We start from the raw sequence: 22,251 nt of genomic DNA on the forward strand, positions 1-22,251 counted from the left end.
TAGTAGTAGAGAGAATTGTATTTGTCAGTTACACATGACAGACAGCTTAAGTAATTTGCCAATGCTCACAAAATGAGAAAAGGACAGAACTCAGTTTTCATCCCTGGGTGTCTGTCTCCTTACACACACCTGTTCTTCATGTTGCAAACACAAGCGTGTCCCTCTGTCCACTGACAAATTCTGGTCTCTTCCTGAAAGGCTTTATTTCAAGGGAACTGGATGGGTGAACATGCTGCCTCCCATAAAGATCTGAAGGCAGACATAAAAATGTAAATTTCACTCATTAAAACCATAATTAATTTATTGAAGTGAATTGTTATTATTTCAGGGACGGATGCATACTGGAATATGCTGATTATTTTAATGAACCAAGAGCCTCTTCTGGGATATTTCCACTGTATTATTTGCAAGCAGGTCACTGTAGATTTTCTAAGGGGGGAATAAAGAGATTGCTGCTCATTTTCAAGCTTGGCTTTATTAAAAATGCAAAAGAAAATGTGTGCTGTATAATGTATTTGGGGAGATGATAAGACGATATCTTTGTTTAGAAAGGGCTGACAACACCTATTTTAAATACACAGTTCTTGCAGGAAGTCATGGCTTGTGCTACAGATGTTAGCTGCCAGGGCCAGTTTACGTAGGTGTTGTACCCATGGTAATGTCTCCAGTGTAGTTGTTGTGTTTGACATTTGGAGCGCTCATTTAGGGCCTTTCTTCTGTGTTCCACAGCAAACACAGCTTTTTAATCTCCATAGGACATATACTTGAAAAGCTCCCAGAATTTGTGTTAACCTTTTACATACCCTAGAAAAGTTCTCAGAATTCAGCTACCATTTTTATTTTGTTTTGTTTTAGTAGATGATACTGGATGTGAAGATTCACTGCTCAGATTTCTCTATTGCAGGAAAGATTGACAATAACACAATAGCCTAGTTTCTGAAGGAAAACGGGCTAGACCTGAACATTCAGGTCCTAACATCTCTGCCTTGGACTCCTAGTCAGTATTTGTTCCCTACTGCTGTTACAACCATTTGCCCTGTAATTGGTGGCTTAAAACAGCACAAATTTATTGTCTTAAGAGATAGGAGGCTACAATTCCAAAAATCAGGTTCACTGTATTCAAGTCAGGATGTCCACTGGGCTGATGTCTTTAGAGGGTTTCAGATCACTGCCTCCTCCTGGACTGTCTACGTTCCTAGCTGGCCCCCTCCTTCATCAGCACCATATCTATCTAAGCGCTGGTCCCATAGCTGCATGGCTTCTCTCTGAGGTCCTGCATCCCTCTGTTTCCATCCTCACATTATTAAATGCCTAGCACATGCCAGGCACAGTACTAGGAACTGAGTTTTAGCACATATAAGCAAGTGAGTTCCTGCTTTCATGAAGCTTGTAGTCTTGTGACTAAATCATGAAAAGTATAAAATCGGGCCTGGCATTGTAGGCTAGCAGCGGAAGTCCTTGCCTTGCATGCACCAGGATCCCATATGGGTGCTGGTTCATATCCTGGCAGCTCCGCTTCCCATCCAACTCCCTGCTAGTAGCCTGGAAAAGCAGTCAAGGACAGCTTAATCCTTTGGGATCCTGCACCCACGTGGGAGACCTGGAGGAGACTCTGGGCTCCTGGCTTCAGATGGGCTCAGCTCCAGCCATTGCAGCCACTTTGGGAATGAATCAGATCTTCCTGTCTGTCTCTCTTCCTCTCTGTATATCTGACTTTCCAATTAAAAAAATACTTCTTTTTTTAAAAAAGTATAAAATCATTGAATGATAGAAGCATAAAGAAAATAAAATAATATCGTGTGGAGATGGGATTGGAAAGGGTTCTGGAGTGCAGACTCCTGTCTCAGTGATGAGCTATTTGCAAGGGAGAAGAGAGTTTCCTGCGGAGAGCAGAAAGTCCTCATCAAACCGGAGGCAAAGGCACGAAGGTCTAGAAATACAGTTTCATAAGGAAACAAAGAGTAGCTCAAACATCTCAGTGACCAGGAAACAGTGACTGGTTAAGTGGCCTCACAGATCATAGCATGAGCTTGAATTTCATGTATTACTTAAAGAAGATGTGGAAGTGTTACAAACAGAGAAATGTGCTCTTCTGGTCATTGATGTGATACAGCAACTTAAGCCTCTGCATGTAGAACCAGTATCCCATATGGGCACTAGTTTGAGATCCATCTGCTCCACTTCCCATCCAGTTGTCTGCTAATGACCTGGGTAAACAGTGGAAAATGGCCCAAGTCCTTAGGCTCCTGCAGCCATGTGAGATGCCTGGAGACTTACCCAGTCTTGACTATTTCAGCATCTGGGGACTGAACCAATAGATGGAAGATCTCTCTGTCTCTCTCAGTAAATAATTCTCCCTTTCAAATAACCTTAAAATGAATAAAATATGCTCTTTGAGAGATCCTCAAGGCTGCTGTTGAAGGAATGCATTCTTTCCAAAGTGAGATGTCTAGCGATAGCCTTCATTAAGAGAAGCATGTGCCATTTCATTGCTTTTGGGTGTTCTGTCCTCAGTGTGTGCATGCAGTAGTCAGAGAAGAGTCAGATGACAAGGAGCCCTCTTCAACTTGGCACCCCATCAGGAAGCCCCTATCCCTGCCCTTTAGGAAGTGGGGTGGAAAATCTGTTTCTGCAGAACACGCTAAGCTGCTTCCACCTTGCACTCAGCGACACCCTTTCCTTGCTGTCTGTCTAGCCCAGAACAATTCTTACTACTAAGCAAATACTTGGTAAGTGCTGGGATCAAAGAAGCCAAACTGTTGATAGGCTCCATATTTGGTGCCTAGATTTGTAAGAATGTTCTGTGTGGTTTTTCAAGACAAAGTCTTCTATCTTTAAAAAAAATCAGAAAGAACAGTTCCAGTTAGTGCAACAGGAAATACTGTGTCTGGATAAATATTTTTGTTGCCTAATTAAGCCTCCTGTGTAAATAGGATGGTGTCTTCTGCTTCTCTTTACACTGTCCACAATGCAGGGAGTTCAGCTTTTTAGGATCTGGCTGTCTCTCACATGTGGATCAGATGGAAACGTGACATATAAAGACTTTGTGTTGATGTTTGGGTCAGCTACCGACACAGTCTCACTTCTTGGGCACGTTTTTCCAGGTGCTGTGAAGCATCACGCTACCTCTTTGTCCTTTTGTAAAGGCAAAGTTCTTCTAAAGAAGATGCAAAATAACCTGGAGACAGATGGGAAGTGTGGTGCGAAGTCTGGTGTTTGTGGCTAAGAAAACAAAGGAAACAGGCCAGCATCTATAATACAGATGTCCACATTCCCTAAGCATCAGCACATGTTTATGCAACTTTTAGAGATAATGGTCGTAACAGGTCCAGGGGAGCACCAGCCAGGTGTGGAATTCAGGTGACAAAATGGAAGGAAAAGGGTTGGAAGGGAAGGGAAAGGAAATGTCACTGGTTTCCTTTCATTCTCTGTATTTTTCCTGTTTCCTCCGCAGGAAGTTTATACAGAATTGTAATGCCCCAATCTGCCAACTCACCCAGCCACCACAAGAGGCTGATCCTCATTCTTTTCCGTATAATAACAAGCATCACTATGGCAAAGGTCTGTGGTTGACTTATCTAGATTAAACAACCCCCTAAAATAAAGAGTTCTGTATTCTAGAAAATTGTAGTACAAACATTTGTTTTCCCACCTGCTTCCCACAGATTCGTATAGTGGGCACATAAAAACTAGGTGAAAAAAATAGAGACTATTGCTTGCCACCTGCAAGTGCCAATGAGGAATAAGGAATAAAACGCATCAACAAGTTATGAGCTTTATCCACCCAGCAGAGCTTGCCGAAGGCTAGATTCTTACAGTTCTTTGTGCAGTATCAGTTTGGCTGGCAGCCTGGGGAGCATTTCTTTAGCATCTTCAATGCTTAATGACATCTTTTGTAGGAGCACTGTCTATAGGGTTGCTATTAGAGAATCATGCATTGTCAAATATCCTAAGTGCTCTGCAGACGGTCCCTCACCACTCCTATACTCCCCTTTGGAGTTAATTTTCTAAGGAAAGCTAAATATGTTTACTAAGCATTTCTCAGAAATTTGTCCACATTATAAGAATACAAATTACAGGAACTCAGTGCATTAGCAATGGAGAAAGTTTAATGGATCTGAGCAAGATATAAATTTAGGGAAAATGTAAATTGCAATAATAGGAGAAGCTTCACCGAATGGCAATTTTCTTTAAAATGGACATATTTAGTAGCAGTGGGAAGGTAGTAAAGAACTTTGCCAGTTGACATTGTAAAAAAAAAAAATAACTAGTAGCTAGAAATGGTGACTGCCATGATTTTAGAATATAAAATTGACTTAGTATAAAAAAGATTACAAGTGAGAAATGTGGTTGGTTATAGGCCATATAGAATATGGAAATATTTTCTTTTGTCATGCCACCTAAGCAAAAAAAAAAAATGGTTAATTCCCTTAGATTCTCCCAAATCAGAATGCTCTGAAAGAACATGTGACTCTTAGAGGCTTCCAAAAGTTTGTTGCCTTTACTTGATTTAGTGAATATTTAGACTTTTCAAATGAAAAACCTCAACATGCTTCTTTCCTAGTGGCCTTTGGCAAAGCTGGGGCATTCACATATAATTTCTACATACTGGGTCCTGAAAACCAGGAAACACTCAACCTTTGTACACAAACAGAAAATCACAAATGAGATGTCTACCTAAAGGATTCAATGAACGACATTTGTACTTTGGCATTGTAGAAAATTCAAATTTACTATGCAAAAATAAATATATTTGTTTGTTATGAGTAAATGACAAATTGTCCCATCAATCTAGTTCCCTTACTGCATTAGGGCTAGTTTAGACTGACAAGAAAAATTGGATAATACTTAAGGAGACCATTTAGAAAATATGGACACCCAAGCAGAAATGGAAGAATGGTGAAAAATATTAATTCAGTTAAAAATAGCTTTGTGAAAAATAAAATGAAACATCGATTCAAAAAGATTTAATGTAGTTTTGTATTGGCTGGTCAGTACAATAATTCTTTTAATAATCATCATCAAAAGCTGTAATTGTGCTGGACCAGGTAAAGCTTGCAGCTTTGAAATCTTACTGATAAGGGAAAGCTAAAGAAACTGGGCCTGTTCTCTATAACAAAGGATAATTGTAGTGACCTAATTGCAACTTCTATTATAAAGGCAGAAATGATAGCCAGAATTATCTCCACTGGCAAGAGAGAAAGCAGTACAGCAGGTAGTTTACAATCTCTATTAGTGATACTACTTCTTTTACCCTGGATCGCTCCCCTGAAAAACCGTTACTGACCTCAGCTGCTGTCACCACTATAGGTTTCAAACTCCTCTCCTACTATCTTTTCACCTCTGACTCTTGTTTTGGCTTACACAGCAGCAACAAAGAGAATTTTTATGCCTCTGTTTTCCTGGTACTGGTCAATTGAATGAGAAGTATATTATTGACACATTCTGCACCACACAAAATTCATCAACAAAGAGTATGCAGAATGAAATTTAATGAAAATTTTTGGGGGGAGTATAAGCGCAAAATCCTGAACAGCTGTTTTTAAGCAGGAGTCCTAAAAGGCAAGTGAGAAACTGAAAAAACACATATGCAATTGATATCAAAGACAAGTGCTACCATTGCTCTTATATGCAAGTGTTTTCAAAATGGAGAGGGACATGAACAACAGTCTGGTAGAAAAAGCAGGAGAGGATGTGGACAGGTCACAGAAAAGGAAATGAAATGTCACTGAAACATGTGAAAAGATGCTTGGTAACATGTAATAAAAGACAAATTCATTAAAACCTCACTGAATTTCACCTCCTTACCTGTTTATGAAATTTCTTGAAGTTCAATAACACTCTGGTTGTGAGACTAGAGAAATAGTCATTCTCCTACAGATTCTCTTCAGATTCCAATGCTAAATAAAAACATGGAAAATAATTAGTTATGATATAGAAAAGCTACATGTGTGTTTCTCTTTGACCCAAAGTTTTAGTTCCATGAATTCATCCCCACTCCATATGTTGAAAATTTGAGTGAACTTTAATATTTTTCATGATGACATCATTTTCACAAGTTTACCCTCATATTATTGTGCTCCACCTTTTTGAACTTCAAAGGTATTTTAAATTTTACACATTGAAGGTTTGTGATAAAAATGAGCCAAACAAGTCTATCTAACCTCACGAATAGTTGTATTTTTGAGCAACCAAATATTTTTGAATTAAGTACATGTTTATTTTAGACATAGTTCTATTACAAGTTTAATAAAGGGTGGTATAGGGTAAGCATAACTTATTTATGCACTAGGAAATCAGAAGATATTTGTGACTTGCTTTACTGTGGTGTTCCCTTTATTGCAGTGATGTGGATCAGAACACGCGATATCTCTGAGCTGCGCCTGTCACAGCAAGAGATGAGCAATGCTCAAATGCCCAGGAACGCATGACTCATTAAAAAAACAGAATCAGATCCACACATAAATAATATGAAGCTTAACAAAAACAAGAAAGATCTCTCTTCAGTCTTTTGAAGTGCTTTTCTTGATATTGCTGTAAAAAATAGGTTGTGGAAAAAATAGGTTGTGTATACCTTTTGAAAAAAAAAAAAACATGCTTCCTGTCTGTATATCTGACTTTGCAATAAAAATAAATAAATCTTTAAAAAAATGCTTACTTTTTAAAAAGTAAGTATCAATAAATTGCTTGGAATGGAGAAGATGGATGAAAGCTGTATAACTCTACCTCCTTATTTTTGAATTTTGAAGCCTATGTTCTTACATATTTTATAAATAAGATCTTCCTCTCTGTCTCTGCTCCTCTCTGTATATCTGACTTTTCAATAAAAATAAATGTTAATATATATGTGGTTTAAAAGCCACTCAGGAAAGAGAATTCACTGAAATTAGATATATTCTAACAAATGTAAAAACAGAACTTTGAAGGCAGTGTAGGCTGTTAGTAATTGCCAAGCTCTAAATGTCTGGGGCCCCCAGAAGATCATATGCATTATACAGTAATATGAGGTGAGGCCTTTGGGAGGTGAGTGGGTCACAAAAGCCCAAATGTCAGATGTCCCAGGAGCTGCCCTGCCCATTCTGCCCTGGGAGGGCTCATCCTGAAGACAACATCCTGCATTCCTCAATGTGTTGAGAATCAAGGTTTTTCACTTCAAGAAAGGAGAAACAAGAATGAAAAAAAAAAAAAAAGCAAGAATTCTGTAATGTCAAATGTGTTGTCTAGCTCTATATCCATAAAAAAGCCGAGAAGCAATGACAGCCCAGAAGAAGTTAACACTTGCAGAGCACAGACAGTGGTCTTCAGATATCAATGCCTGCGTTTACAATGGGGTGCTGGGAGGAATGGCTGCTTGCAAGTTAGAAAGGCAAGACATTTCACATAAACCCACATCTGGTTGTTTATCAGAAGGCAAAGAGCTATCACAGACACGTGGATCAAATCAAAGGACCAAGGAGGCAATGACACAGTCTTTGCTGACTATATATGAATAACACATGCAGAACAGTAATACAATTGATTGAGTAAGTATGTAATATGTGAAAATATCATATTATGGATTTACATAAAAGCAATTAGTTCACAATGATGTTCGTAACTTCCCATATCAAAATAGTCTTTGACAATTCCTTTGTCACTATTGAAAATCCATTCATATTTAGGGTGCTAACTCACTACTCTGAGTGTAAGAAATTAAAAAGAATTGAGCAACATTTTGACTTTCTTATCCTAAGGGCCTTTTGATGGAACCAAAACACTAAACCAGAGTATTGTTGTTGTTTTAAACAATACTCAAAATCACCAATATATAAGGAGTGATGTGTTACAAAATGCCTGTTTTGAAACCCGTAGTTATGCACTTAGTTCAGACCAGTCATCATTGGGAGAAAATACTAAAAGAAAAATTGATACGAGAACTTCACATGAAAACATCACTCTGTCACCTTAGCATTACCAATGTAAGAAAACCATGCATCACATGCCTCTTAAGGTCATGCATCTTGAAGCATATTACAATACTTCCAAAAGTTCATGGAAAGAGGAATCAGATCATTGTTAATTTTGGGCACCAAAAAAAATTGAAATCCATGCCTAGATGTCTGATAGTACATTTCCCATGACCTTTTAAAATGAAATACCTGTAAAGTGTTTCTATTTGGTTTCTGGAACTACTGTAACAAGTACCACAAACTTAGAGATTTCTAATAGAAATTGATTCTCTCAAAGTTGTAGAGGCCAGCATTCTGAAATCCAGCTATCAGCCAAGTTACTTCCTCCTGAGAGCTATGAGGAGCTATCTGTCTTTTCTTGGCAGTCAATAAACCTTACATTTCTTGGTTTATAGAAACCTGTTGTTATATTACCTTCTCTGATTCTTCCCTTCAAGTCTATGCGTTCTTCAGCATATTTGTCTTTGGATGTAGGGCTCAATAAATATTTGTTAAATAATTGGCACAAAACCTTATAATATACAAATGAATTCATCTTTAGAAGATGTCTTTATAAATCAATATGAATTAGTATTTTTCAACTCCAATAGTTGGCTACCAAGTAACAGTATCAAATACTGTTAAAATATTTAAATTGAGTAGTTCTGTATTTTTCCTGAGAAATCAGTTATTTGTTAATTTGTAGTGATGACTCTTTTTAGATAGTTTATTTGAAAAGAATCCTATGAGGGCTTGCGTGATGGTAGCAAGCTCTTCTGTCACCTGTAAGTCCTGGTTTATATGGGTGATGCTCTGTGTCCTGATGGCTCCACTTCTGATCCAGCTGTCTCTGCTTGTGGCGTGAAATGGCAGTGGAGGACGGCCCAGTCCTTAGGCCCCCTGCACTTGGGGAACTGGGAGGAGGTTCCTGGCTCCTGACTTTGGACCAGCTCAGCTCTGCATCAGCTTCGTGACCTTTTGAGGAGTGAACTACTGGATGGAAGACCTCTCTCTCTGTGTGTCCTTCTCTCCTGTGGAATGTTTTTCAAATAACAGTAGGCACATGGACAGTCTCTATTCTGTTTTCACAAATTTAAGATACGGAATGTTTCTATCACTTAAGAATGTTCCCTAATGCCCTTTCCTGTTCAGTGCACTTCTGATTCGATGAAAAATTCAACATGATTTTTATCACTATAGCCTTGTTTTGCCTGATGTAGACTTTATTACAAATGGAATTACACAGTAAATCCTCTTTTGTGTCCAGCTTCTTTCACTAAGATAAGTTTGAGATTTATTCATATTGCTGTATATTTAAGTAGTTCATCCCTAGCTGACTTACAACCATTCAGATGAATCCGTTGTCCATTCTCCTGTGGATGAACATCTGAGTTATTATTTTTTGCTAGTGATTCAAGCTTCTTCTACCAAACATTCTTCAAGGATTTTTATAAACAAATAATAACTCTTTTCTCTTATACGGATAATTGAGAGGCTTATAGCTAAGTCATAGCATTGGTGTATATCTAGTTTTAAAAGAACTGCAAGACTTTTTACCAAAGGGATTATGTAATTTTTTACAATAGTGTTTGAGCATTGTACATGTATGATATCCTCTCCAATATTTGATAGTCACTCTTTTTCATTTTAGCAAAAGCATCTCATAATTTGAATTTGCATTTCTCTGATGATTTATGTTAAGCATGTTTTCATTTGCTAATTATTAGACATTTCCACATCTTCCTTAATAATATATCTGTTTAAGTCTGTTACCCTGTGCTAAAATGTGAAAATCATTTTTCTTTGCAATTTGTTGTATATATTAAAATTTTTTATTTAAATATAGGTGTTGCCAATATTTTTCCCATGTATCTATTATTTTCTTGATGCTTTTTGGTGAAGAGATTTTAGCTTTGGTGAAGTACAACATAACCATTCCTATCCTTTACACTTCTCATGTTCTGTCTTCTAAGAAATATTTATCTATCAAAGTTGTAAAGATATTATTCTTTATTGTAGTAGCTGCATTCTGATAGCATTTATGGTTGAACTTATTTTCCTTTTTAAATTTTTTTATTATATTTTTGACAATCTTCACATAGTTAATTACTGTAAAAATGTTCAAGGGCTATAGGGAAGTGGGTAGGACTATTATTTCCTTATTGTTTCCTTCATGTATCTGAGGTAAAGGGGGATATTGAGGGAGAAGCCCTACCCAGTTTCCCACCCACCCCAAGTCCCGGATGTGGGGCATGCTCTGAGATACTTGCTTAAGTGGTTTTGATAGTTCACCAGTTATGAATCGCTGCCAGTCTCGCCACTCCGAGCACGATGAGGTCATTGAAGAATTCACTGATTGACATAGCCCATCATAGAATCTCCATTTGTTCAGTATTTCGCTACCAACATATAGCTGAGATGGTTGATTGACTTGTTCTGGCTTCTGTTTTTTCTTGGCTAGGATTCTGAGTCCGGCATTTCGATTAGGGGGATCCCCAAAGAACCTTTGAGGTATTCCCAGACCAGATTCTTGTGTGTTCTAGCAAGCACAGAGCTCGACACAGTCCATCACCACGATCAGCTGGTGGTTGCAATTGCTGGGTTGGTTCTGTTTTCAGTCCCGAGTTGCACTGGAACCAATGGGTGCTGCAGTCCAGCCTGGTTCTGCCCAGCACATACTCGGCCCACACATAAACCAGTGTGGGCTGCAGCCTAGTCAGAGCAACCCACAATAACCCCCACCAGGCGCGCCCCCTACCCTGGTTTGCCAGTATGTGTAGCAGTAGTCCAGTCTGTCCCACATCCTGTTTGGCTCTCATACATGTCAATGGGTATTGAAGCTTAGTTCTATCTAACCAGCTCAACTATCCAGCCCTCACGGATGTTGTTGGGTGCCTCTCTGTCTAGCCACCCCAGCCGCTGTTCTAGTTTTCATGCCCTCCAGTGGGAGTAGTAACCCAAGAGGGAGGAGCCCACTATTGCCCTCCCAGGTTTCTCTCAATCCCGGTTTATGCACTCTTCGGGTGGTTCTGTGGTTTAACTTGACAGAATTAGCCCCCAGTGCCAGCTTCTGCCAGCTGATGCTGCGGCTAAGCCCAAACAACCCTCACCCACTCCAATTTATGCTTGTACCAGTAGGAATAATCCGCCCAGCCTGGCTTTTCCCTGATCTAGTCCACATGAGGCACACAGGTGTTGTAGCCCTGCTTAGTCTGGTCTGCCCCCATCCCAGCTCAAGCTCTCCGGTGGGAGTAGCTGTCCAGCAAGGGAACCACCCCCTTAATCCCCCTGCCGTCTTCACCCCCTCCTTTCCTGGTTCTCATGTGTGCTGGTTGGGTGCTGCAGTCACATCCAGTACAGGCAACCTCACCTTGGCATTCCGTATTGTGCCCTGGTTTTTGTCGCGACCAAACCTGGCCTGAACTTATTTTCTATATTGAATTGATTTTTATTCTAGTGTAATGTAGGAACCAAGAATCTGATTTCCTTTTGGGTAGTCTGCTTTTTTCACATCCCTTTCTTTTCTTCATTGAGTTTTTTTGGCACATTTATTGACCATCTTTCGAGAAATGTGTGCTGCTCTACCACTGGACTCCATCTTCTGTCTGGCTGATGTATTTGTTTAACCTTTGGCTTCATGACTGAAGCCTTATATCAAGTCTGAAAGTCAGTACTGTAAGTCTTCTGATTCCATTCTCATTTTTCAAGATTACTTTGGCTATTCTTGCCCCTTTAAGGCTTCAAGCACAATTTTTATATAATTTTTATTTCTAGAAAATAAGCCTACTGCAAATTTGATTGTGATGATAATCTCTAAAAAATTTGAACATTATGAGTGAACTGCTGGCAATATTGCGTTACTTTTGATGAAATTATTTTCTCTATTTTATTACATAATTTCTGTTATTTTATTAAAATAGATTTTATTTTTATTTAACTTGTATCACAATAGCAATAACTGCTACATGAAATCTAATTCATGAACACTTTTTGATACAAAAAAATGTGCTTGACAGTAAATATTGTGATATTAACCCAGAATTACTTTTGAATAAGCTCTTGTGTTTGTAAAGAGAACACATGAAATTCTAATCATATAAGCAGAAAGAGCAAATTGCTTATGAGTGATTTACAAGGAAAATAAACTTAGGTTATTGTCTACCTTTTTAATTTGTTTTTGGATTTATTTATTTAATGAATTGCCTATTTATCTATCCTCTGTCCTCTCTCTGCTGGTTCACTCCCACGACGGTCACAGTTGGCAGGCTTGCCAGCATCCAGGAGCTTCATCTTGTTCTTCCTCATGGTGTAAGGGTTCAAATACTTGTGCTGTTTGCCACTCTTTTTCCTAGGCCATTGGCAAGGAACTGGGTCAGAAATTGAGCATTCGGGGTTTGAACCTGTACCCATATAGGATAGGCAATAGCTGTACGTGCTGTGCCACAGGGCAAGACCCTTAGATTATCATTCAGCTTTTCAAAAGCAATACTTTTGTCAATAACAAAATGAGATCCTGTATGTTTAATTCTCTAAAAACAATGGCCTAATAGTTTTATATCCAGAAAATATGAAAGGCAAACTCATCAACTCAAGAAATATTGTGTATCCCAAGAGCTCTGGTAAGATGACTGTATATTCTTTCCCATTAGGACTATTGTTTCATAGTAAATATTTATTTACCTTCTTTGTTTTGTTAGTTATTTAATAAGTTCAATGTGTTATCATGTGACAGTTGTACATATTTATGGTACAGAGTGCAATCTTTTAATACAAATGTGCAGTGTAATCCCACTTAAACAGGCACTTCACATTTCCATTTCCTTTACTTTGTGTTTGGAGACCACTAACTCCTCAGTTCTAACTATTTCCGTAGTAGAGACTGCATTATTGTGAACTTAGAGATGCCTACAGTGCTGTGTAATTCTTGAGCTTGTTACTTCCATCTGACTATGTTTTGGTACCTGTTATTCAGTCTCCTCCTGTTCCTCTCTCCCTCTCCCACAATGTCCCCAGACTCTGGTCATCTCTAGTCTGTGTTCAAATAAATTGGTTTTATTTATTTTGTATTTCGGCATATGTCAAAGAACACACAGCACTTCCCTCCTGTTTCTAGCTTATTTTACTTAGTATAATGACCTCTGTTCTATCATGGTGATCATAGATGTCCAGATTTCATTCTTTTTATGACTGAATCTATTCCATTATATTTACTACATTTTTTCTCTTTCCATCCATCCCATACGCTTGATATCATATTTTGGCTACTGTGAAAGGTACTATAACAAAATTGTAGTTTCTTGCAGAGATAGCATTAAATGAGAGAACTGTATAACTACATAATAATTGCAAAGATTGTGAAGTAATAAAGGACTTTCTAAATGTATGGGTTGAAGAGGAAGTGATATCAAACTGCTGAGATCTGTATAGTCTATGAGCAAGTTTTATCCTTCCACTAGAAAGAACACAGTTGTATATTTGACTAATGGAAAATAGATATTCTTGGCAAATGCATTTGAGCTGAGGGACTAAATATAACTGTAGTAAATTGATTATGATTATATGTAATACACTCAGACTTCTATTTCTTGATTTATCAATCTTAAACTAACTACTGAAACTTGCTTTATAAGGTAAGGAAATAAATACAGTTAAAGCAAAATGTGAAGTTTGTCCTGATTCACCAGCTTACTGGTTTTGGATTTTCACTAGTATATAATTTTCATATTGTTTTGTGGTTTTTTTGCACTGGCATTTAGCCTTAGCCTTATATTTGGTCACCTTCAGAACTACCATTCCAGAGCTCCACCATTGGCTCAGTGCGTTTTTCCAAAGGGCTGTAACCCATGATAAAATCACCTCCCAAAAGACATCCCTTCAGTGTATCACCACAATGAGGATTCAGTTCAAAAGAGGAATTTGAGAAAATATTCATACTGTAGCCACCAGGATTCTTTATTTGTATTCAATTTTTGATTTCATTACAGGCATGCCCCCAAAACAGTGAATGTTCAATTCTAGATCACTGCAATAAAGCAAATATACTCATAAAGCAAGACACATGAATTCTTTGGGTTCTCAGTGTGTGAAAAAGTTATGTCATCTTTATTCTATAATCTATTAAATGCTTAATAGCAATATGTCTATAGCACAATGTACATACCCAAACTTTTAAAAAGTTAATTGTCAAAGATGCTAACCATCTGAGATGTTGAGAAAATGATGTCAGTAGAATCACTCAACACAAGAGTACCAGAAAACTTGAGTTTGGAAAAGAAGTACAGTATTTGCAAAGTACAGTATAAAATGTTTGCCTACATTATTTTTCCAAGACAGATCAACAAGTATTAGATGTCCTTTGTCTGTTTAAATGTTTGAGACAATTTTTCTTTTGTCCTTAAATCATATTTTAGGACAATGTGAACTTGTCAGTTTTTGTAGCCATCCTGAATGTTTTCCTTGAAACAGTACTTTGGGTTATTATATTTAAATTTATAAATGTTTATCTGGGTCAATTAATTAATGTTTCCAGTACTTGAAAATTTTAAAATAACACAAACTGAACTATAGCACTAGGTGACAGAGGCATAGTAACCTAGCATCATCAGCAGCTTCAGTTCTGTATGTTCTTTTTTTTTCTAAAGATTTATTTTTATTGCAAAGTCAGATATACAGAGAGGAGGAGAGAGAGAGAGGAAGATCTTCTGTCCAATGATTCACTCCCCAAGTGAGCCTCAACGGACCGATGAGCGCCGATCCAATGCCAGGAACCAGGAACCTCTTCCAGGTCTCCCACGTGGGTGCAGGGTCCCAATGCATTGGGCCGTCCTCGACTGCTTTCCCAGGTCACAAGCAGGGAGCTGGATGGGAAGTGGAGCTGCCGGGATTAGAACCAGTGCCCATATGGGATCCCGGGGCTTTCAAGGCGAGGACTTTAGCTGCTAGGGCATGGTGCCGGGCCCGGTTCTGTATGTTCTTGAAAAATGAAAAATGTCTTCTTGCCAGGTTGGCTGGGCGTACTAGTCTAGGAGCCTTGTTTTCTGTGTCTTCCAGTTTTAGAGAGCAGATTATTCTGGCAAGAGATCTGTCTGTTTGTTAGGGAAGATTCCTCAATCCTTCATTTTGATGAGTCTGCCTATTAGCTACAAATCAGGTTGATCCTTCTCTCTTCTCCCTTTCTAATATCCATAAAAGTTCTTCATGACATAAGACCTGCTCAGGAAAATATCTCTTCTAGCTCTGTGTCTCTGATGTAAAGTTAAATCCTCACAAAGATTTATGCCCCAAATCCAGGGACCTGCAACTGTCTTCAGTCTAAATACAAGTTGTTGTCTGTGCTCGTCTAGACTCCCTCCCTAATTTCAGTGAAATATATATCTTGCTGGAGACATGCGTGTCAACACTTGTTATGTTCCCTCGTTTGGGCTTGGTCCAAATTCCATCTCAAGATATGAGGTTATGGCCGTCTTCTAATTCCATTGTGGATGGAACTCCTTCCCAATTTCTGTATTGTTTGCTCATTTCAAGTTTCAGAAAGAGAAGTGGAGTAGCCATACTCTTAGTCCATCCTTTGAAATAATCTCATATTAGAAATACTTGCTCTGACAGATATTGAAATGCTGTCTAAGGGGGATTATTGCAGTAGCCTTTTAGTGTAGAAATTAAAATGACATGAGGTGACAGTGAAAATTCTTAGTTTAATGTAGGCTGGCACTGTCCAATAGAACTTTTTATAGCAGAAGGATTGGTCTACAACCTCTGTTATTCAATCGAGTTTCCACTAACTAAATGGAATCATTAACCTCTTAAAATGTGACTTGGATAACCGAGGTTTTAATTTTATTCAAATTTAAATTCATGAAGATAAACATAGCTTATGGCCGCCCTATTGGACAGCGGGGATCAAGGCAGTATAAAAACCTGAACAGAAGGTTACCGAGACTAAACAAAACTGAAACAAAACATTTCCAAAAGCTTCATTTAAAAAAAAAAAAAACAAAGAAACCGTGGTGATTTCAACAATTTAAAGGCTGTGTGCTCACAGGAATGACAATCCCATCAACTAAACAAGGAGTGTGTTCTTAAAATCTATTTTGAAAAAAAAAAAAAATTCTTTGTGGCAAAGAAACTTCCAGGTGGAAGTTCCTGCCCCTGAACTGGATTGGAGCGTGGAGGTTAGAGCTACAAAACACAAGTCCTTTCCTTTGACTCTTCCGTCTTGAGAGACTCTTCTGCCTCCCTCCACCCCTGGCCAGAGACTTCCTGGTCTTCCTCCACATGCAGAGACCCTGATGTATGGCATAATAATGACGGTTCAGAGAAATTACTATTTCACCCACTGAGTGATTAATATGAAATTAGTACTGAAGCACTCAGTGGTGCAGAGAGGATCAAGGAAGAATTTGGTTTTCTTTTAGAAAGGAAAAAATGCAAGATAGAATACTGCTTTGCATTCACACAGTCCTTTTCACCAGAGAACCTCTGCATTCTTAGCAAGCTTAATTAATGAAAGAGAAAAAAAAGCACTGTAAGGTGAAGAAGTGATGGGTAAGAGACACAGACACCAGTGTTATATTTCTGTGATTTTAGAAAATCTAACTCAGTACTTGTCTTCTTCCATTAATGCACACATGTAGCCCCATGCGGCTACTGTGAGATATTCATCTTCCTGCCGAATGATTTCTCTAGAAGGTATCCTCCTTCAGAGGGAGGGATGGTAACCACACAGAATCCCACCCCCTCACTTTATTGATGTCTTGCTCCATTTGCAATGGAAATCCATCCCTATCACCATAGTACAGCAAGCATGCTCTGATAATGGAGTCTGCACCATCCCTGGAAAGATTGTTTTGTTGCAGAATGAAGCAGGTTATCTTTTTTATCAAAAATTATTCAAAACAAACAACCATGAATCTAGGACTAACATGCAAGGAAAGAGGACGAGCAAGGCCCCTTACTGGGTGCCCTACTGTATAATCTTCCTTTCATCTTAATTCAAAATCCCTTGGAGATTCTGCTGCAAAAAATATAAATTCTTCTAATTACTTATGTGTAAGATGCATGATTTGGCTTAGTCACAAGAGATATCCAGTAATGTTTCTTGGCATTTGTTCTCAACTGTTGTGATTTGAGGACAAATTCCATTTTTTATTCCATGCCTTCTTTTTGGTTTGGTTTCTTTGTTTTGGTGTGGTTTGTGATTTTCTTGCATTTTTGCCTTATTTTTCCTCTCCTCCCTGGTTTCTTTTCTCCTTCTGTCTGCTCAAAAACAAATGAATAAAAATGTTGTTCTGCCAAAAGAGAACATGCCTTGAAAGATCATGGCTTCTGAAGATTTGCACAAAGGGTTTGATGTTTTGTAAAATAAAACTGGCTTCCATGTGCAAAAACCGCTGCTTCTGTTTGAAGAAAGGTGCCACTGAGGTGTTTGGGGTTTTGTTTTTTGACTTTGCCAGGCCTTCTTCCTCTATGTCCAGAAGCATGGAGATAGATGGTTCACTATAGCCCACAGCCCTCTCATCTTCCCTGAACCCAGGGCTTCGGGTGTGTCCCCAAGCTTTTGTGTCTGTCTGTAGCCTCCTGAACTAGCAAGGCCTTGCTCTGTCATCCTGTGTACAATGCACCTTGTTTGCTCAGTGACACAAGTTACACTCTTCCCTCATTAATGCTGAAGACCTAACACCATGAAGATCACTACTGTCAACGAAGTCAGAGTGACCTTTCAGTATAAACATGTAACTGGAAATTCAGGAGAGATGAACTAACAATTTCCAGATTAAATGTCAAATCTCCAAAATTCAGAAGGATTAGGATCTACCTAAGTATATTTTTCTGCTTCGTTCTCAGTATCTACACAGTGGTGCTGATTAGCAATAGTATTTTTAATATCACTAAAGGCTTTAGTGCTGTGGAGTTCTGCCAGTAATGGCGTTTAATTCACTTATATGTGCCAATTCATCTCTGTCAGGAACCTATTAATTTTTTCATTATTTTAGTCTTTCCCTATCCCCTATATAATGAGGTACAATGATTCCCCATTTGTGCAACCAAAAAACTTGGAGTCTCCTATAAAATACCCTAGTCCCACTGCTCTTTTTAATGACCTGAAAGCCTCTGCTTTTCTTTTTTCTTATTTAAATCAATTTTGCAAGCTCTGATGTTGAAGAGTACAGTGGAACTCTAAAGCACTATACTATAAATTCATAGAAAAAGTTAAAAGATTCTGATGGACTCTTTAATATGGGTCTCTATACCAAGAAAGACTTCCAAAACATGCACTGTTCTCACAACCACATTCCATTAGTATGGAAGGAATATTAATGAAAATTTCCCTCTGATTCTGCTTCAGCATAGTCATCAATAGCAAGACATCAAAATACTTAGAGATTGCTATCCAAGGCACTATGAAAAGTAAAGTTCAGATGTAGAAAATGAATCCTCATATGCTATAGCGCTTTTGTAGAGGGTGATCTTGAGTAAACAGCGAAGTGACAGGAAAAGCTATCATCAATTCAAGAAACCATTTCATTAAACAAGCGTGAGAAACTCACTACCACCTTGTCTTCATTTTGCAGGATTGGAGCAAAACATCAGGAGCTAAGGGAGAAACAGACAAGAGGACTTATTGATTATGCTACCACTGCAATGGGATCAGTGCATGATATGGATGATGATGAAATGGACCCCAATTATGCCAGAGTGAACCACTTCCGGGAGCCATGTGCATCAGCAAATGTCTTTAGATCTCCATCTCCTCCTCGGGCTGCTCCACTTGGTTACCCTCGGGATGGCCGTCCACTGTCTCCAGAGAGAGACCACTTAGAGGGTCTGTATGCCAAGGTCAACAAGCCATACCATCCACCGGCTCCAGTTGACAGGTAATATAGCTTAGTGGAAGATGAATGTAGTTTTAATTCAGTACATTTCAAATCGTCTGTACTACTGAAGCAGATGAAAATATATCCTTCAATCTATTAAAACTGAAGTGACAGAGTACCCTAGACAAGTGCTATACTTTGACCTATGCATGAAGTATCAGCCATCAAAACTAAAACCATCACCAGTTATAAGGTGGCATGAGTGAATAGTAGTAGCAGAGTTCATGGTGCAACAGGGAGCAATTTTTGCAAGGATATTGTGACAGAGAACTAATGATGAAAGCTTGGAAGGAATATTGTCCTGCCTCTTAAGGGCCCTATTATAAAAGACTCATTCAAAATCACGGTGTGACACTTGGAGGTGAGAAGTCGAAGAGAAAATGATGGCTTCCAAGTAGATGTGATGGAAGTGAAATTAGAGATAGCTGTAGAAGTACAAGGACTTTGAAAAGTAAGATTGAGACTTTGTAAATGAGACTCTGTATAGATATTCATGGATGCCTGGGAGCAGAAAGGGGGATAATCTTGGCAATAGGAGTTTGATGAAGTAGAGAGAGATAAGGGGTGACAAGGCCAAGTATCTTCATGTTTAGCACTAAGGAAACAGATAATAGGAACATCTGTCAGTACAATCGAAGTGGGTAGGCAGCAAGGTGATTCCAACCCTACCTCCTGCCCAAAGGAAAACGCCTCGGCTCTCAAAAGGCTGATCAAAAAGAGTTTTAGTCAATGTATGTTGTTAAGTGAGCCTTGCAATTACACACACAAGGAAAGAGTTTAGCCGTTTTGCTGTATCCTGTCTGGAAGTTGATGTCTGGAAGCAGCAGCATGGCAGGCACAAAGGCTTCTTGTTCTAGAGTAAGAGACTTGTTTTTGCAGATTTTTAGAGTTCTGACAACCAACCAGTCCCTATTAGTAACCATCTTTTTGTGTTATAGCATGATATATTGCATATGTTTACCGTTTACATTTCCCCAGCTGGGTGATATTATGCACTTTCAATTAGGTTGGGGAGAGGAAGGGAAATCATGGCATTTTTATGCAGACTGTAAAGTGTGGCTTCAGAAGACAGATTACCTTTCAGAGCCTTTCCAATAACCAAGTGGGAAGGAAGGAACAATTTTTAATCCTTACTGTCAGGACTCCAAGTTGAGAATATTAAAGAAAGATGCTCAAGTTTTTCTTTGGGACAAAATGAAAATATAAATTCCTATGACTGTGCAATATAACCTTAATAGCTAAACTGCTAATTCAAAGAATTGATTAAGACTCAATCTTTTTCTTCCCTAGCTTTCATAGAGGAATGAATTTTTGTCCCATAGAAAATAATACTAGGCATGGTCTTTTCTGGCCCAAGGCATAGTCAATCTTGGTTTTCATAAATCGGGTAGATCTTCATAGCAATCCTTTGGCATATGCCACTGTAAGAATCTCAGGGCAGGGACATTTTTTCAAACAATCTGCAAGGCAGCTTTTCCTAATACAAATTTCATGGAAACACACACAAATATGTGGCTTTCTCTCTCTCTGTGTGTGTGTGTGTGTGCATGCGTGTGTGTGTGTGTGTGTTTTAAGAAGGTTACAGTTGAAATACCTGTCATGAAGCCTAGGAATAGGCTTCCTTCCTTTTTCTGGCGTTCTTACTTCCATGCTATTATGCCTTGCAAGTCTCCAAGAGGATCATATAAAAATCACAATCACCCCCAAATGTTGTCACTTGAAATCTTATTAACTCTTACATCCCGGGTCCTGTTTATGGCTATTCTTTGGAAAATGATTTAGGAAATTCAATTCTAAAATAATTACCTTTTGTGAAAATATTTCAATCCTAAAATAATTTTTACTTTTTTCGTTTGACCAGGAAACAAATTTCTTAGAATACCTGACTGCAGGCATTTTAAGATTATATTAAGAAAAGATAAGTTATTTATTGCTCAGACCAGACACATGTATGAGTAATACAGTCTCACTTTTGGCTCTGACCCGTGGTATTAATAAATGATCTAAAGCTGCTTGCAGTAGAATTTTAGACTGTTGTCATATTTTTGGATGACAGATCAAAGTGTTGAGTCTTTATACTGGGAATTATTTTTATTCTACTCTTATCATTCATTAGATTTAAAGACTGCTTTGTTCCTTATTCTTTGAAGCTTAAAGCACGTAGTTTTTGTCTTGGCATGCAGTTAAGCTTTTGATAATATTTGCAATTATCACTGTCATTGTTACTATTATTATCACTCTCCTTTGCTATGCCCCTGTCTGCCACAAGGACCATCGTATGAACTGTGAGTTCTTAATGTACCATGTCTACAATTAGAAAGCACCCTCATTTGCCTATTCATCTGTTTGGCCTTTTGCTTGTCCAGTAAATATTTATGTGGCACATAGTATGTTTAGGCAATTGTGGAAAGATGATTATCTTTCCCCAGTCAAGAGGAAGTCATATTCTAGTCCGTAAGGGACCAACACGCATGGAAATGGATGGTTGCACTATAACGTACATCAAAAAGAGAGCTCTTGGTTTAAAAATGTCTTTACTTCTTTAAAATGAACAAGTCTCACATATTTCACAATATAGATTTAGGAGGCAAAGTGAGAAAAGCTCTGTGGTAGGTAGGAAAGACCTCAAAAGGAGGTGATATTCCAACTGATTCAGGAAGGATTAGTAGGAAATGACTAGAATCAGCAGGGAAATTGTTTTCCTTTTGCAATAATTAAGTATGTCAAAAGGAAGAGCGACTTGAAAGAGCAGCTCTTGATAGGGATGCCTGGAAGGTCCCAGAACAAGGAGTACAGGTAGGAAAAAAAATGGTGGGAATAAAGCTATCAACTAGCTTGGAGTGAGTTATAAAGGGATAGGTTGCATCTTCAAGCTTTCTGATTGGTAGTAAGTGTGTGAAACTCTGTGTTAGGACGGATTCTGAAGTTACATCTTCCCTGGGCCCCAACAGGATGCATATCAGCATGTGGGTAGGCCACAGGAATCTTTAAAGGACTGTAATTTTGAAAGAAACTAATAGGTCTGTGTTTGGAAAAATAACCCTTCTAGTTTTTGGCAGAAAAGGGAACACAGTTAGATTGAGAGACAAACTAGGATGTGATTACAGTAGCAAGAGGTAACAAGAGCCTAAAATAGGCGCTTTGGAATCATTAGAAAAAGCAAAAGAGCCATACACCTGGATTAAAACTAAGAGAATGATGTTTAGCAAATACCACATAAGTACCACTTTGAAATGCTCGGGGAGGTTAGTAGAATGAGGACTGAAAGATTTTTGGATTTGGCCACCAGGAGACCATCATTTAGTTTACAGAGAATAATTTCAGTGTAAGTAGGAGCAAAAGGAGAAATGTAATAAGGGATTCGTAGGGGATGAGAACTTACAGAAAATGCCTGGTAGTAAAGAGAGCAGGACTGTCATGGGAGAGGAGTGACTTAGACTTTACAGTTT

The 22,251-nt window shown here is 38.4% G+C and overlaps 1 protein-coding gene across 1 annotated transcript in view; it reads left to right on the forward strand.

The window, feature by feature from the left end:
* Positions 1 to 22,251, forward strand: part of PARD3B (par-3 family cell polarity regulator beta) — a 1,014,759-nt gene that overhangs the window by 832,990 nt on the left and 159,518 nt on the right. Inside the window, exon 20 of the mRNA XM_004576910.3 lies at positions 18,500 to 18,802. Coding sequence (XP_004576967.2) covers positions 18,500 to 18,802 — 303 coding nt within the window. The remainder of the gene's footprint in view (positions 1 to 18,499; positions 18,803 to 22,251) is intronic.

This window comes from Ochotona princeps, chromosome 5 (genome assembly GCF_030435755.1).
Source record: "Ochotona princeps isolate mOchPri1 chromosome 5, mOchPri1.hap1, whole genome shotgun sequence".
Taxonomy (NCBI): Eukaryota; Metazoa; Chordata; class Mammalia; order Lagomorpha; family Ochotonidae; genus Ochotona; species Ochotona princeps.